Consider the following 17,193-nt stretch of genomic DNA (forward strand, 5'->3'; position numbering starts at 1 on the left):
ATTTATAGTTTTATGACTTTGTCATAGATAGCTTTAATTTGTTTTGTATGAAATTATTTCTCTTACTTCGATAAGGACCTTGTCTAAAATGGCGTGGAGGAACGGATTTTGGATTTTTGTTTATTGTTTTGTTTATTTTCAAAGTAAGTAATAATTAATTAATAAGTTATGTTAGAATAGTTTGTAAACAATGTTAAAGATGACGTTTCGAAAATTCCGTATGCTTACTCTTTTAAAACACATTTTAAAAATGAGAATATTTAGACAGTCTGACGACAAGTTTGGCAGATTATGCCATTAGTTTCGTGAAAAATACAAAACCTCAAATAAGTTTTCATATAAATTTAGAACACTCACATGCAGATCACATTCAAGTACTAACGAAACAATTTAGATAAATGGTCTACATGTATATGAAAAACATCTTTTTCGGCTAACATATAGGTAAAAAAAAAAACTTTGTGTCAATGTTCGGTAGAAATAAGAGGCAAAACTAACAAACCGATATTTATTTAAACAAGTCCCTAAAGACACGAATCAATAAAAGTACAAAAACTTTTAAAAACCCTGAGAGAATCCGCATAACTGAAAAAAAGAAGAGAGTGAAATTGGAAAAATGCTATTTTCTATCGTCAAATCTCAAAGATCTTTGTTTGAACTTTTCACACACTTTTCAACAATCTCTACGCCAAATTTATATGATTTCGTAATTTAGTAGAAAAAGATCTGCTCTTTGGTCGAGTTGTTGTCTCTTTGACATATTCCCCATTTCCATTCTCAATTCTAAATTAAAAAGTATGACATATGGCTTCGATTTGTGTAATCAGAATCAATTAGTTTTTAATGTTGTTTCAAATACATATTGTTTAGTGTTATTTTCCCGTTTGTAAATGTTTTGGGTAAAAGATTGAAATTGACGTTATTAATTCAGTCATCCGAGTTAAATTATGCACATTAATTAGTCATGAAAATTGTAGCAAGGTTGAATTTCGTATTACATTAAATTGTATTTTCCAGGAACTACATCAAACACCGTCAGCTTAACTGTAGACCAAAAACTTCCGGTTATAGAAGGAGACAACATAAATTTTACTTGTGTAGTAACGGAAACTCCACGATCAGTTCATTTCGAATCATCGTTCTTGGAGGGAGAAATCGCCAGCTGGAATTTTGAAAATGACAATTGTGTATTTTTTCAATCCCCAAATAGGACGTTGTTCGATGCCTCATGTGACATGTCATCTTTAACATTTTCTATGACTTTTTTAAGTGCTTCATCTTCGTACCATCAATCTAACATCACATGTGAAGCTTTTTATAGTGGTGATGCTTCAGATTTTTCGGAAGGCTTTATTACTGTGGAGGTGAATGGTAAGTCAGTACTTTAGAAACTGTTCTTTTGGTCTGATTTATGTTATTATTATGTATTTTAAGATATTGAAAACGTTCAATGAACACAAGCGTCATGACTAATATTTCATTCGAATTGTTTTATATTTTGTCATGTAAGGCCTTTTGTAGCTTACTTTACTATATGGGATTTGTTCATTGTTGAAAGCCGTACGGTTATGTATTTTTCCCGGTGAAATAAACTTATTACATGATCATCACCTGTTTAAACTGCGGTAATGTTATTCATTCATTTGTCAAAATTAAGTACAAAAATATCAGCAGTAAAAGAATATGACCACCCTTTGCTGGGTTTATATGTAAAATTGTCAAGTTTTTCGGGATTGATTTTGTTTTGATTAATAGAGAAATAATACCCCCGCTTTTAGTATTTGGTAGGAAGGAATTTGACGAAAAGTACATTTGAAATCTTATTTCACGGTATATAGATATAGGAAGATGTGGTATGAGTGTTAATGATACATATCTCCATCCATAGCATGTTCTTATAGAGACCAATATCAAAGTTCAGAAATTATTTAATCGTAGTTCACCTTTATAAATTCAAAGGCTAGAATGCTTTCGAATGCAACCATTTGGTAAACAGGAATTTGATAAGCCATGAATCGGAAACCTCCTCTTAAAGTACTGCAGCATGCCATCTAATCTGATAACAAAAAAAGGAAGCTATTATTTGTAGTTCTCCAGAAAAATGCGACAAAATGTTAAACATATCAAAATAAAAAAAAAAATCCGTATGTTTGCCAATGAAACAAATATTCACCTGATCAATTATCGGAAATAAAAGCAATGTTTAGCTCACCTGGCCCTGACCTGGCCCACAGGGCCAAGTGAGCTTTTCCCATCACTTTGCGTTCGTCGTCCGTCGTCGTCTGTCGTCCGTCGTCCGTCGTCGTTAACTTTTACAAAAATCTTCTCCTCTGAAACTACTGGGCCAAATTAAACCAAACTTGGCCACAATCATCAATGGGGTATCTAGTTAAAAAAAATGTGTCCGGTGACCCGGTCAACCAACCTAGATGGCTGCCATGGCTATTTAGAGTAAATCTGACATGGGGTAAAATTGTTAATCAGGTCAAGATCTATCTGCCCTGAAATTTTCAGATGAATCGGACAACCCGTTGTTGGGTTGCTGCCCCTGAATTGGTAATTTTAAGGAAATTTTGCTGTTTTTGGTTATTATCTTGAATATTATTATAGATAGAGATAAACTGTGAACAGCAATAATGTTCAGCAAAGTAAGATTTACAAATAAGTCAACATGACCAAAATGGTCAAATAACCCCCTAAGGAGTTATTGTCCTTTATAATCAATTTTTAACAATTTTCATAAAATTTGTAAATTTTTACTAACATTTTTTTATGCAACAGTACCGTTAGTGGCTGTAGATATGGAAATAAAAGAAAACATAACTCTACAAGAGAATGATGAAGTCAATATCACGTGTTCAGCTAGAAGTCGTCCTCTACCACATTTTACATGGTTCGTATCTGGACGTCAGATTCACGACAATTACACAATAACAACGTTTGATGACACGGGACCATCGGGAACCAGTACGCTCACGTATACAGGGAACAGGACCGATAATGCGGAGCGATTGTATTGTGTTGCAGAGAGTGGTGAACAACAGGAAGAATCATCTGAAATCTTTTTATCAATAACATGTAAGATAATATAGATTTTCTATGGTTATCTTAATCGTTTGGTTGTTGCCGTATATCTTATATCTTATTTTGTTTAATGTTAGAACTCTTCGAAGGTATCTCCCTAAATAGTGAAAGGGTCAGGGTGTACCATTAAAAGATATCATGTCATACTTGTTAGATAGAAGAGTTGACAGCAGTAATAGTAAGAGGTGAATCTTGTCAATTGTTCTGAAAATAAGAATCATGTGAACTGTTGGTTGTGATCATGGCAAAATTGTTGGAAAGGTTAGAAAAACTGTTGGTTTGAACTAAAGCGCGCTTCTGGTGCGATATTTTTTCGCTGTGTTGAAGACTAAATTGGTTTTCTGCTTTTAGAGCGGGTTGTTGTCTCTTTGACACAGTCCACATTTCCATTCTCAATTTTAATTTAATTTTGCGAACTTTAAGAAGCTTTGAAAACTTAGGTTGGGTTTTTGTCAAACTGTTTTAAGGATCTTGGCAATTTTTAGCAAAAATATTGTCAAAGTGATGATGTCATATACTGGTGACACATTTTAGAATGAAATGAATATTTTGGACTGGTAAGAACTAAAAAAAAACTCTTTTTAAAACAAGATGACTATGTATATTTTGCACAAGACAATGTAGAAACTATATGCGTAAAGAAGTGAAGAAACAGGAAGCCGTTCTAGTAACAGGTGAACTGTATATTCCATCCTTGACCACCCCTCATCCCAAGAAAGAACATTCAGATGACCATTCCGTTATATGACTTATACTGTTGATGTCATTTTGTTTAAATTGATTATGTCATGGTCTGGATAGTGAAGACGTCATTTTGTTTGATAGTGTTCATAATAATGAAGTGTTAACTTTTCGTTTGAACATAAACCAGTATCTGCTTTAGTAAAGAAAAATTAGATGAAATAAACTTTTATTTTCACATTGTTAGCATTGAGTTTGTCGTCGCTAGAGTTATTGTTCATTGACTTTTCTTTTAGATCCCCCGGACATAGATGTTTATCCAAATGGCATCCCAATAGAAGGAACTCAACAATATAATATCTCCTGCTTAATTCTAGACAGTAATCCTACAGTCAACAATTTTAGATGGTATATTAATTCAGAACTGGTTTCCGAACAAACCAGTAATATTCTGACTATAGATTATTTAAACAGAACCGATACTAACAACTACACATGTAATGCCACCAATGGCATCGGAGATCCGACAACAAATTATGTCTTTCTGGATGTCTTATGTAAGTTCATTATTTAATTCACAAACTGCATTTTCATTTCTCTAGTGTTTAAAAAAAGCAATGTCGATTAAGAGAGAACACAAAACTAGTGAAATCCAATGAAGGGTTAATACATAAATCTGAAAAGAAAAAATAAAGGTACTTATCGAAAAAAAAATGTCACAGAAAATAAGACGCAATAGAAAAACACATTTTTTAGGATGCATACCCGAGTAATTTATTCGCAGTATTTGTACTAGGGACGAGCAGATGCGTTTTCGAATAATGCTCAGTTCAGACTTCAAGACGGTCCACAGGCTGTATTTTGTCGCCGCCATTATAGTTTACATTGGTTACTAGCGTCTCGTTGAAAATAAAACGAACGCTTAAACACTGCTAACGTCTAGGCGGATACGGCGTTTAAAATTACGTGATTGTTAACCATTGTATAGACACTTGTCGATTGTCGAAGACTATACTATGCTACAAATTTTAATGATTCAACATCTTTTGTTTCATATTACAACCGAATAAAATGAAGACATGATGTAATAGTCTAGCTTCTGCTTTCATCAATCCTTACAGAAAGGCACGAGATGAAGCTTTATATAGTTCTGATTACATATGTTCCAGACCATAGGAGTATTTGGACCGTACGCATACGGTCCAGCTGATCATAGATGTTTTGGTATCATATGGCTTAAATTTAAAAAAAAAAACAATTACCAAAAACTTGTAGTTTTAGATCAATATTATTTTTGCATTAGATGGATAAAGTGAATAAGCGTACAATTAAAATTAAATGTGTGTTTAATTCAACAAATGGAAGTTTTTAACGACATTGACTGGCTATACAGCCCTTGCACGGTCGGCTTGTTTAATTCTATATCTGAATCCTATTTTTGTACTCTCGCTCAAGTTGACACTAACTACCACAAGGAATGTTATTTTTTTTTATTTTACATTTACATGTTTGCAGTTCATGCATGTTCCTTTGCATATATGCATTTTTTTTTCTTTTTTTTTTTTTTACGTTCCCAAATATGTTAAAGCAATTGTCCTCCTACGTTTTGTTTACATCCGTTAACTTCAATTTCAATGAGCATACTGGCCTTTAATTAATGTATTACTGACATTCTAATTACAGGAGATTAACAGATTAAATTATATAGTTGAGATAAAGTCCAAGTCGCTGGAAAGTTTACATATTTATTTCACATCCATATATTTCAAATATTAAAACATAACTGCCCCACAACATAAACACAAATATAAAATACAAATTCAAAAGACTGATTGACATACGGAAAATGAACCAATCAAATATCTTTTTATTAAATAATATTAATTCGCGTTTTGCCGAAAGCGGGGATTACGGATTAAAAACATGCTTCGTATAAGTTTGTCAAGAATGGCTTTCGGCAGTTATCACTTAGTGTCAAATTATCTATATTCTTTATTACAAAACCTTTTATCTTAAAGACGGATATAAATCTTTGATAATTAATCTAAATGAAAGGATTATAGTTAAGTGTAAAATACAAGTAACTTTTGAATAGCGTAAAATACAATAAACTAATAAATTATTAAAACGCAATAAGGACTCGGAATAATAATAAAAAGCATAGATTAAAGAAATATACAAAATCCTAAACGTGAACTTTGAACGAACAATTGTCGGGTCATATTATCATGTTTTCATTTCAATATCAATTGAACTTTTTATATTAATTTGAGATATAAGATTTGTTGATCTGTTATTTACATTTTTATTTAATAAACTTGACCAACTTCTTAATATTAGCCAGACCGTACGCGTACGGTCCGACCGTATGCGTACTTTGAAAATGTACGCATACTGTCCAGACCGTACGCGTACGGTCAAAATACTCATATGGTCTGTAACACATATATTGCATCTCGTATCTTGTATTGAGTAAAGTATGTAAATATCATGTATATTTGTCATTTTTAGATAAAGGATCAGTCTTGATGTTCAACACTACAAATACATCTATGACAGAAGGACAAACATATACAGCTTATGTCGATGTAGAAGGCAAACCTCTACCTAACGTAACATGGACACAAGATAGATCCGACGCCATATTGCTGAAAGAAAATGACGTCAAGAACAGCAGTCTGAATATGACTTCTATGTGTGAGGACACTGGAAACTATACTGTTTCTGTCGATAATGGTCTAATTCAGCCAGACATACGCCATTTCAGACTAAGTGTCTTCTGTAAGATAATTACTTTTGAATATATATATATATACACCTTATTTAAATGACTTTAGCTAAACTATAAGTAAACCCGAGGAAACTTTCCCCAAGACGCACATGCTCCACTGAATCTCCAATATTGGCCTTATATAAATGGTCTCTTCATTAAGCCATTGGCATACTGAAATCTGAATCATAAGGTTGATTTTCTCAGGGGTCACCCCTGCTAGTGAACTGGTATTCTGTTATTCCTAAAATTAACTGTCTCAGTAACCAGGTAGAATACATAAGCCATGTATAGCAGTTTAATCAACATAAAGAGAAATGCAAATTGTATACAGTAATAAATAAATTTGGTTTATTTACTGTCTTCTGATTGGTAAAAATTATTAGTTTTATTTTCAATGTTGTCAATTTTGATGGCGACACGCCCACTCTGACGTTGTGTATTCATACGCCAACATGTGTTCTTGTTAAATATAAATAATATAAAATGTTCCTTGAGCCTTATTTTTGATAGAAATTTATTTATAATGAATGGCAATAATTTATTTTGATTTTATTGAACCATAAAACTAATTTTTGACTCTTCACATTTTACATAATCCGCTTCGCGGATTATTCAATGTGAAGAGTCAAAAATTAGTTTTATGGTTCAATAAATTCAAAATAGATAATAGCCATTCATTAAATAGTATATCGTGTCACTAATGCCTTACGAACATAACAAAGTACCGACAAAGGGTCATAAAGATACTTTTTATTGTTCGCATGTTCAAGAAATAACTTGGTTTTTTTTTGTGTACACTTTATCAACTACCATCTACTGACATTCAAATCTCGTTAGAACGAAAAGTTATTTTCAGCATCATTTATATATACTTTTTATGAAACTACTTATGCATCTGACAATTCATGAATGGATTTGTATGTTAAAGTTTTTTCTCACTTCCAAATATCGCAGGTTCACCACGCAAAGATCAGAACACAAACAGCCCGGACGAGATATCGATCGAGGCTGGAGGGATGTTTACATTAGAAACTAAGATAGTAGCTTTTCCTCAACCCAACATCACGTGGTATTTCAGATCCAACAGCTCTCAGACCAATCGGATCTTAATTTCAGACAACAATGTTCTGATATCTGATATTAGTAATGAGGCAATTCATCTACTGACACTAACCATAGAGAAAACTAATTCTTCACACAGTGGTCAATACACTCTTATGGTACACAACTCGATAGGACAAGACAATACAAGTTTTACTGTAAATATAATTGGTAAGTGTTAAAATTGGAAGTGAGCCAACAGTAGTTTACTGCTATTCAATAGTAAGCGAAAACAAATCCGGATAACAAACTAAGACCGAGAAAAACGATAAGAAAAAAACACGGAAGAACAGGAACAATGAACTGCAACAAAAACAAACGCCAACATATATAGAAACGGACTATTTATCTCATTGGCAATCATACCACATCTTTTTATATTTGATAACAACTGCAATGTTCTGACTACGGGACATTTGTGTAAAAAAATGTCGGGTTGAACCTGGTTTTATGGTTTTATGAAATCATTCATTAAAAACGAGAGACGATAGACCTGTACTCTTGCAAGAGAACACAAACAAATGGTCAGCTTCTATGTCTCCCAATGTACACACATTTAAGAAAGGCATACAATTTCCTTGAGGAAGTATAAGTAAGCAGCCACGTCCATTCGGAATGGAGATATCTAACACTGAATCTAGTGTAAGGATTATTTGCAATTTCTTTGCAGGTGAAATAACAACTCGTTTGTCTTATAAAAGCATAATCCGTATGTCTCCATTTTCTTTAAATTAACCCGCATATATTACAAGAACTTATACTATAAGTTTACGTTTGATTGTAAGCAGCAGAAATATACAATGTTATTTAGATCACAACTGTTTTGTCATTTTTGAAGAGAATTTTTTTGAAAAGCATGACTTGCCTCTTTCGTTTTGTAGATATCGTATATGGGTGTGATATATTATTTGATTGTTCCATGTTATATGAACTTGTCATCTATGAGGAAAGAACACACTTATTAAACTGAAAAGTGATGAAATTGATAAACATACACTTATCTAACTAAATAAAGATACGGTTAGAGTGTTTCTCAATGTCGAAGGCTATGCTGACTTTTAGAATGAGTTCAGTGATGGAAGTACCGTCCATTTGACTTTGGTTGCTTTTATTGTGATTTCGTGTTATGAAAAGATACCTCATATCCTTTCTTTTCCATTATAAATATTTAAAAAAAAAATCCATACTGGCTTTATCCATATCCGGGAATGATATTCTGATTCTCTGTTTGAAAAGACAACTTGACATTACTCACTTCCAAGTTATCATATTTTAGTTCCAAATTAACATTTCTCAGTGGACATTTCTCGCGTTCAAAGTTGCTTGTGCCCATTTCCAACTTGACATGTCTGACTTTCGAAGATATCTTATTTTCAATTTAATTGTAGAAGCTCATTCAGAATCTTCCGTGAAGGTAGAAGCTATTGTAGCTGGTGTTCTCGGTGCTGTTGTATTTATTATATTAGCTGCCTGTGTAGTAAACTGCTACAGAAAAAAGCAAAAGAAAGGTAAATAAATACTTACACATTTTTCATTCTTTGAGTTTGAGCAGTACTAATTCAGTGGTTGTCGTTTGTTTATGTGTTACATATTTGTTTTTCGTTCATTTTTTTTTATATAAATAAGGCTGTTAGTTTTCTCGTTTGAATTGTTTTACATTGTCTTATCGGGGCCTTTTATAGCTGACTATGCGGTATGGGCTTTGCTCATTGTTGAAGGCCGTACGGTGACCTAAAGTTGTTAATGTCTGTGTCATTTTGGTCTCTTCTGGACAGTTGTCTCATTGGCAATCATACCACATCTTCTTTTTTATATTATTCAGAAAAACAAAAATCTCTCAAAAAGTATCGAATAATTTCAAATAGCGATAGTGTACAGATTCCCCGGTTTACAATGAAAAAAACTTTTTTAGGGGGAGTGGGATGCTATCTCTCTTTTTTTTTTTTAGGGGGATGGGGATTTTTATCTCTCTTTTTTTAGGGGGATGGGCATGATATAACAACAGTAAACTTCCATTGTCACGTAATCTTTTACCATGATTTATTAAAATGTTTGCCACCTCTTTCTTCATTTCACCGTCACTCAAGAATTAGAATTAAACTAATATCCGGGAATTTTAATAACCGTATTCCAACTTTCAATTAGAATAATAATAAAAGTGTTCAGCAGAGAGTGAGGTTCATCGAATGTTTTAAACTTGACTAATAATTTTGACATTTTAAGCAGCCCAATATGGTTTTCAAATAACTTGAATTAGTAATATTTTTTTTCGTTTCTGACAAATGGTTCATTGGCCTATATGATGGTTTACTTTTACAACTTTTAAATTTGAATGGAGAGTTGTCTCATAATTGGCACGCATACTTCATTTTCTTATTTTTATCTGCATATACACTAAGACATATTTAAAACAAATGTTTTAAGTTTTAACCGTTTTTGTTTTTTTTTTGCAGAAAAACAACGCAAGAGATCATGGAGATCAAGGTATTAACATTAGATTTTTTTTCAAATTATGGAAGAACGCAATTATTTGAATCAAGTATACATAACCAGGGTAATCTTAATGTGAACTTTGGGGGAAATGCGGAACTGGGTAAATCAACAATTTTTTTATTGCTTTGAATTTTCTCACATAAGATGACATTTAAATCTGTATGAAAAAAGTATACTTCAACCAAATAACTGTTTTTCAGTTCAAAGGATATAGATGATATTATAAAAGAAAATCGTGAGTATTTACCTTTGATAATCTACTCGACATTAAATGAATATAAGGTGGTCATATATATTTACAATTTGAATAAAACAAATAATTCAGTCAATTGTATTCATTTGTGAAGAAACTCGTGGTTCATTTATAAGTGTTTGAAAACAAAAACAAATATTTCAAAATTATGGCTACTGACTCCTAAGACTCCCTTAACATTCTGTGGTTAAAACGCCTAATTAATGAATAACTCCCACAAGGTACATTTATGACACTGTCTAATGCAGTCCTTGTGTCTTTGTTGTAAAAATATTATTAGTTACAACTAATGCGATATATATGGGCTCAGTAAATTCCATCATCCCACTCACATGAAACTTACTGACCCCCATATATATCGTATTAGGTCACTAGCACACCGAGTTACGAATTTATCTTACTGATGATATTAACATGTGACATTTAGACCAGTGGCCTATTAAAGTGATCAAGTCTTCAATATATAGAACCTACTTCCATTTGTCTTTACAAAAGCAAATGCCAGCAATAACAACCTGTTCAGCTTTAATGTGTTTCTCTATCTTTTTCAATTGTTCATTGTCAATTTCTTCATCTGTTGTCTGATCAAAACGTTTCAGATTTCCCCTCAACGCCGTGTTTTTATGCCCCACCTACGATAGTAGAGGTGCATTATGTTTTCTGGTCTGTGCGTCCGTTCGTCTGTTCGTTCGTCCGTCCGTCCGTCCGTTCGTCCATCCGGACGTTCTTTCATACATCTGTCCCGCTTCAGGTTAAAGTTTTTGGTCGAGGTAGTTTTTGATGAAGTTGTAGTCCAATCAACCTGAAACTTAGTATACATGTTCCTTATGATATGATCTTTCTAATTTCAATGCCAAATTAGAGTTCTGACCTTAATTTCACGGTCCACTGAACATAGAAAATGATAGTGCGAGTGGGGCATCCGTGTACTGGGGACACATTCTTGTTATCTTTATAAATATATATGTATAATGGGACTTAACACCACTACTAACCGTGTTTAAAAAAAACACGGCTTCGAACTCCATATGAAATATACACGGTATCTATGAGGTCGCTTTTAACCAATCATATTGCTTGAAATATATAGGAGGTAAAATAAATTCTATTGGCTTATGGAGTAGACATATACAGGATGGCACAACTTAATATAGATGAGGTAATTAAAAATTATTAGATCAAGATAAAACAGACAACATCGTGACCAAAATAGGCGAAAAAACAAACAACAATAAAGACAAACATTGCTAAAGAAGGGTATGCAGCTCATGGTCACAGGAGACATAAGCCATTGCTATATACTCTCTAATAATTATGCCCCACCTACGGTAGTAGAGAGACATTATGTTTTCTGGTCTGTGGCTCCGTTCGTTCGTTCGTCCGTCCGTTCGTTCGTTCGTTCGTTCGTTCGTCCGACTTCAGGTTAAAGTTTTTGGTCAAGGTAGTTTTTGATGAAGCTGAAGTCCAATCAACTTGAAACTTAGTACACTTGTTGCTTATGATATGATCTTTCTAATTTTAAAGCCAAATTAGACTTTTGACCCCAATTTCACGGTCCACTGAACATAGAAAATGAAAGTGGGAGTTTCAGGTTAAAGTCTTTGGTCAAGGTAGTTTTTGATGAAGCTGAAGTCCAATCAACTTGAAACTTAGTACACTAGTTGCTTACGATATGATCTTTCTAATTTTAAAGCCCAATTACACTTTTGACACCAATTTCACGGTCCACTGAACATAGAAAATGAAAATGGGAGTTTCAGGTTAAAGTCTTTGGTCAAGGTAGTTTTTGATGAAGCTGCAGTCCAATCAAATTGAAACTTAGTACACTTGTTGCTTATGATATGATCTTTCTAATTTTAAAGCCCAATTACACTTTTGACCCCAATTTCATGGTCCACAGAACATAGAAAATGAAAGTGGGAGTTTCAGGTTAAAGTTTTTGGTCAAGGTAGTTTTTGATGAGGCTGAAGTCCAATCAACTTGAAACTTAGTACACTAGTTGCTTACGATATTATCTTTCTAATTTTAAAGCCCAATTACACTTTTGACCCCAATTTCACGGTCCACTGAACATAGAAAATGAAAATGGGAGTTTCAGGTTAAAGTTTTTGGTCAAGGTAGTTTTTGATGAAGCTGAAGTCCAATCAACTTGAAACTTAGTACACTAGTTGCTTACGATATGATCTTTCTCATTTTAAAGCCCAATTACACTTTTGACACCAATTTCACGGTCCACTGAACATAGAAAATGAAAATGGGAGTTTCAGGTTAAAGTTTTTGGTCAAGGTAGTTTTTGATGAAGCTGAAGTCCAATCAAATTGAAACTTAGTGCACTTGTTGCTTATGATATGATCTTTCTAATTTTTAAGCCCAATTACACTTTTTAAGCCCAATTACACTTTTGACCCCAATTTCATGGTCCACAGAACATAGAAAATGAAAGTGGGAGTTTCAGGTTAAAGTTTTTGGTCATGGTAGTTTTTGATGAAGTTGAAATCCAATCAACTTCAAACTTAGTACACACGTTCCCTATGATATGATCTTTCTAATTTAATTGCAAAATTATATTTTTCATCCCAATTTCACGGTCCACTGAACATAGAAAATGGTAATGGGAGTGGGGCATCCGTGTACTATGGACACATTCTTGTTTTCATTTTGAATTACTTAAACAGCTATTGAAGACTTTGGACCAATAGAACCTGCATATACAAGTAATACAATGTATTATAAGAACCAACCCAGCATACAGTCAATTGAAACAGGTGAAAATACTAATAAAATCTACGCTAAGGTTGTCAAGCAGACGACAAGACAGCAACCGGAAGTAGTGATAGCCGACAGTGATGCTAATACCAGTAAGTGACTTCTTTAGCATTCTATTTTGTAATTAAAATTATTATATGGGTTTTACATGGTATTAGTCAATGAGACCGCAATTAAAACAATTTATCAAGACACCGAGATATGAAAGTATTTCTAAAACTTCTAAGACAGTTGCCTATACACGGTGGGTATGGTTGTCCTGCGAGAGAACGTTCTGTGCTGGTGATTTGGTCCTGTCAGGTGCTGGTGGGTCCTGATTCTGTGCTGGTGGGTTTGTTTACATTGTATCAGAACGGCAATAAAACGACTGTTTTGTTGCTTAATTTTTCTCTGATGCGTCATAAGTACCATGCAAAGTATATTACAACAATATTATATTGCAAAAGTCGTGCAAGTTCGTTAATCGGAATTGTCCTGACGCTATGCTGGTGATAAGAAAAACGGTCCTGGTTCTGTGCTCCTATGTCCTGGTTCTGTGCCTTTATATTTTAGTTAAAAGTGGCATATATTCAAGATCATTGATGCTGTACTGTTATTGGCTAATTAACTGTTGTCTGCTTTCTTGAAATTTACATTGTTGTGAATCTGTTTACTGTTATTATGAGAGAAAAAATACCCCTATATTTTTATTTTTTTTAAAATTAACTGTAATCTTATTTATTGGCCTGTTTATGGAACCCTTCTTGCACCCTTTTAAGATAAGAAAATATGTTTACGATTTTCGGGATTACGATCATTTTGCAAGATCACCAAAATACGTTGTAAATTATACAATACTTATATAAAGTAGATGATGTGGTATGTTTGTTGTCAATGGACAAATTTCCATAAGAAACCAAAGGAAGTATGTGTTAACAACCATACGTCATCGTACGACCTTCAACAATAACCCATAAAATAAAATGTAAAAGGTTTTGCATAAAAATGGAGAGCAAAAATATAGAACAAAGGACTTTCTGAGCGTTTGAATCATATGTCTTTAGCAGCTTAAAACACATTTGTTTGTGAACAATTTAGTGCTGACTATAAGAATGACAATAGTATTGCGGGTTTGTTTGTTTGTTTTTTTTTTTTGGGGGGGGGGGGGGGGGATGGGGGATAAGTTAGAGCGAGATTACAGTGAAAGTTTTAAGCTTGGCATAGTTTCTCGTAAGATTTATAAGTTGTATTTTAAAAGAAAAATGTATCTTATAGCTATTAAGAATCACTTGCTGTATCTGTAAGATTTTTTCAACATAATTTTTTTGTCTGAACGGTTATCAGGTATATTTTTTCGAAAGTTCGATAGAACACTAAAAAAAAATTCACTATTTTATGAAAGGGCAGACTAGAATATGTCAGAGAATGAAGACCAGATAACCTTTGTACAGAGATTTTTGTTATGTTTAGCATGGGATCAACACAAGGGTACATTACCCTTAAAGATCTATTTAAAAGTATTTGAAACTACCGTTTGCTTTGTTAATTGTGCCTTCAATTTCAAAAATTAAAATATCTCCTAGCTTCATACTACCAATTGAGTATAAAACAAGTATATAAGTTTAAAAAAGAAATTCTTAGATTAAACACCTACATTTAACTTTAAAAGGTCATAACAGTTTAAAACAATACAAATCCACACACACAAAAAACTGGCTTAATTTCAACTGGTTATCAACCCGAATCGCTATAAGATCATATATAAGCTCACCTGTGTCGAGGGGTCGTGTGAGGTTCATGTATTGTCTTGGCGTCCGCAATTACAAAAAGATCTTTTCTGAAATTACTTGACCAAATGTTACCAAATGATTTTTCAAGAGTGAATCTAGGAAAAACAATATTCATCAACAAACATGACCACTGTCTGTTAAAATGTATTCGAGTTTTTAGTTACAGCCGATTCCATTGAGTATGTAGGCAAAGGTAATATCTTTGGTTAGCTTGCTTGTTAGCTAAACCCTGAAGTCATAGTTAGGTAAGGTATACTACCCTCCTTTCGAAGTAGCCTGGTCCTACGGATAGAAAGATGTGTCATTTGTCGGACTAGTCTACTCTTAAAGTAGGGTAGTTTACATAACCTAACAATGACTTTTCTGTTCAGCAAGCAAGATAACCAAAGATATTCCCTTTGTCTACACACTCATTGAAATCGGCTTTAATATTGCAAAAGTTCAAGCAATTAGGGCAAAACTTACCGAGTAAAAAAAAATCAAAAGGCCAATGTCTATCTACCTTGCACATTTCAGAAAATTCAGATCAGATAACGAAACTGGTTCAGCAACATTTATAAGCAATTTAAGATTTTGACCCTCACAGTTTCCATTCACCACAAATATTCTCGTTACAACGAATCATTTTAAATACAAAAATACCAGTTGCAGCCTTTTGTTTATCTATTAATATATGTATACGGATAAAGTTATGAAAGGCAGCAGGGTCACCAGGTGAGGAGTCCATGTCATCTGAAATAAATGCTAAGGCAGCAACCATTTGATTTTCTGGGGGGGGGGGGGGGGGGGGCTATGGTTTTTTTTTGGAAAAAAAGTTAGTTTCCAGTTTTTGGAGAAAAAAATAATTTGTTTTTGATTCTGAGAAAAAAAAATTGTTGTTTCACCCTCAGCTGCCACTATATGTAATGCTAAAATTGAAAGAAAAAAAAATGTTTTCGACTTGTCGCGAAAAAAAAAATTTGTCCAGAAAAAAGAACCATAGCCCCCCCCCCCCCCCCCCCCCCCCCAGAAAATCAAATGGTTGCTGCCTAAGCATAGATCTAGAAAGCGACAGATAATCATGACATTAAAAAAACTCTCTTCTTTTCGACTTTTTCGAAAAAATTGACACATAAAATGAATTGTATAGTATTGTGGAATTTTTAACTTGTGTACAATTCATTGGTTACACCTTTTACTAGGATAACAATCCTGTCAAGTATGAGCTGGGGAAAATATTTCAGAAAAGAAGATGAAATGTGAAAGTTTCCCTGCGTCAGGCGCAACAGCATACGAACAGCTAACATGCCTCGTCAGGGTGGAAGCTAAAAAGTCCACGAAAATTTGATTTAAAACCTTTATTCGTTCCAACAAAGTTATTGAGATTTTGTTGAGGATTTAACCATCTACGACAACAAAATTTTTTTTTTTAGAATTTACAGCTCTTCTATAAATATATGCAAAGCAAACCATTGATCAAATTGCTTGCTATGATTGTTTGGATGTTTGTAAACGACAGGTAAGTAGTCTGTTTACTATATACTAGAATTTGTTTGGACAATAAACATTAACTATAATTCCTGTCAGTTTGTATTTGTCCAATCAAATCCCAGTATGTATTGAAACTCCGCCTACCTCAAAACATCCAAGCAAATAGCAAGCAAGTCAATCAAAGTTTTTGCATGCTTTTATAGAAGAGCTGTGCTATATAATGCAAAGAAGCGTTTAAGTTTTTCGCCAAAAAATACTATCAATTTCTTTTTGTCCTATGTAAACTTCCGTACCATTTCCTTCCATTCATGATAATTGAATTGAACTGTAAAATATTTCTTGGAACCTTCTTAATTCCTTTATAAAGTCTTATTTATACATAATTATGACAATAACTGTTGTGAGCACAAGATTGACTGCACACTTTTACAGTTCTGCTTCATCAAACATTAAAATGTGAACTTAAATTTTGAGACTTTTTTAATCGACACGATTGGAATTTTTGTATATGAGAACATGGTTTATCTATTAGTTGAAAATTCGGATTTGAACTAGCTTTCAGTACCTGCGAGCATTCGTTGTTCAATAATGTGTGTCTTTGTGTTATTATTTTATGTGATAAATTGTTGTGTTGGTACACCACTGTAACAATGAAGGAGGAAATGATGAGGGTTGGTTGGGTGGAAGTGGGGAGGGGTATGCGGAGCGCTAACAAACATGTCTATGCGGCATGGGCTTTGATCATTGTTGAAGCATCAATGTAAGGGGCATTTAATATCTTAATAAAACTATTCTTATTTTAG

At 33.4% G+C, this 17,193-nt stretch overlaps 1 protein-coding gene across 1 annotated transcript in view; it reads left to right on the forward strand.

Annotated features, from left to right (window-relative positions):
• The first annotated feature begins 32 nt into the window (after positions 1-32).
• LOC143078655 (hemicentin-1-like) overlaps positions 33-17,193 on the forward strand; it is a 17,662-nt gene continuing 501 nt past the window's right edge. Inside the window, exons 1-10 of the mRNA XM_076253527.1 lie at positions 33-143; positions 1,018-1,371; positions 2,782-3,078; positions 4,062-4,322; positions 6,277-6,546; positions 7,493-7,810; positions 9,028-9,147; positions 10,093-10,123; positions 10,333-10,367; positions 13,061-13,243. Coding sequence (XP_076109642.1) covers positions 89-143; positions 1,018-1,371; positions 2,782-3,078; positions 4,062-4,322; positions 6,277-6,546; positions 7,493-7,810; positions 9,028-9,147; positions 10,093-10,123; positions 10,333-10,367; positions 13,061-13,243 — 1,924 coding nt within the window. The 5' untranslated portion in view covers positions 33-88. The remainder of the gene's footprint in view (positions 144-1,017; positions 1,372-2,781; positions 3,079-4,061; positions 4,323-6,276; positions 6,547-7,492; positions 7,811-9,027; positions 9,148-10,092; positions 10,124-10,332; positions 10,368-13,060; positions 13,244-17,193) is intronic.

This window comes from Mytilus galloprovincialis, chromosome 6, assembly GCF_965363235.1.
Source record: "Mytilus galloprovincialis chromosome 6, xbMytGall1.hap1.1, whole genome shotgun sequence".
Lineage (NCBI taxonomy): Eukaryota > Metazoa > Mollusca > Bivalvia > Mytilida > Mytilidae > Mytilus > Mytilus galloprovincialis.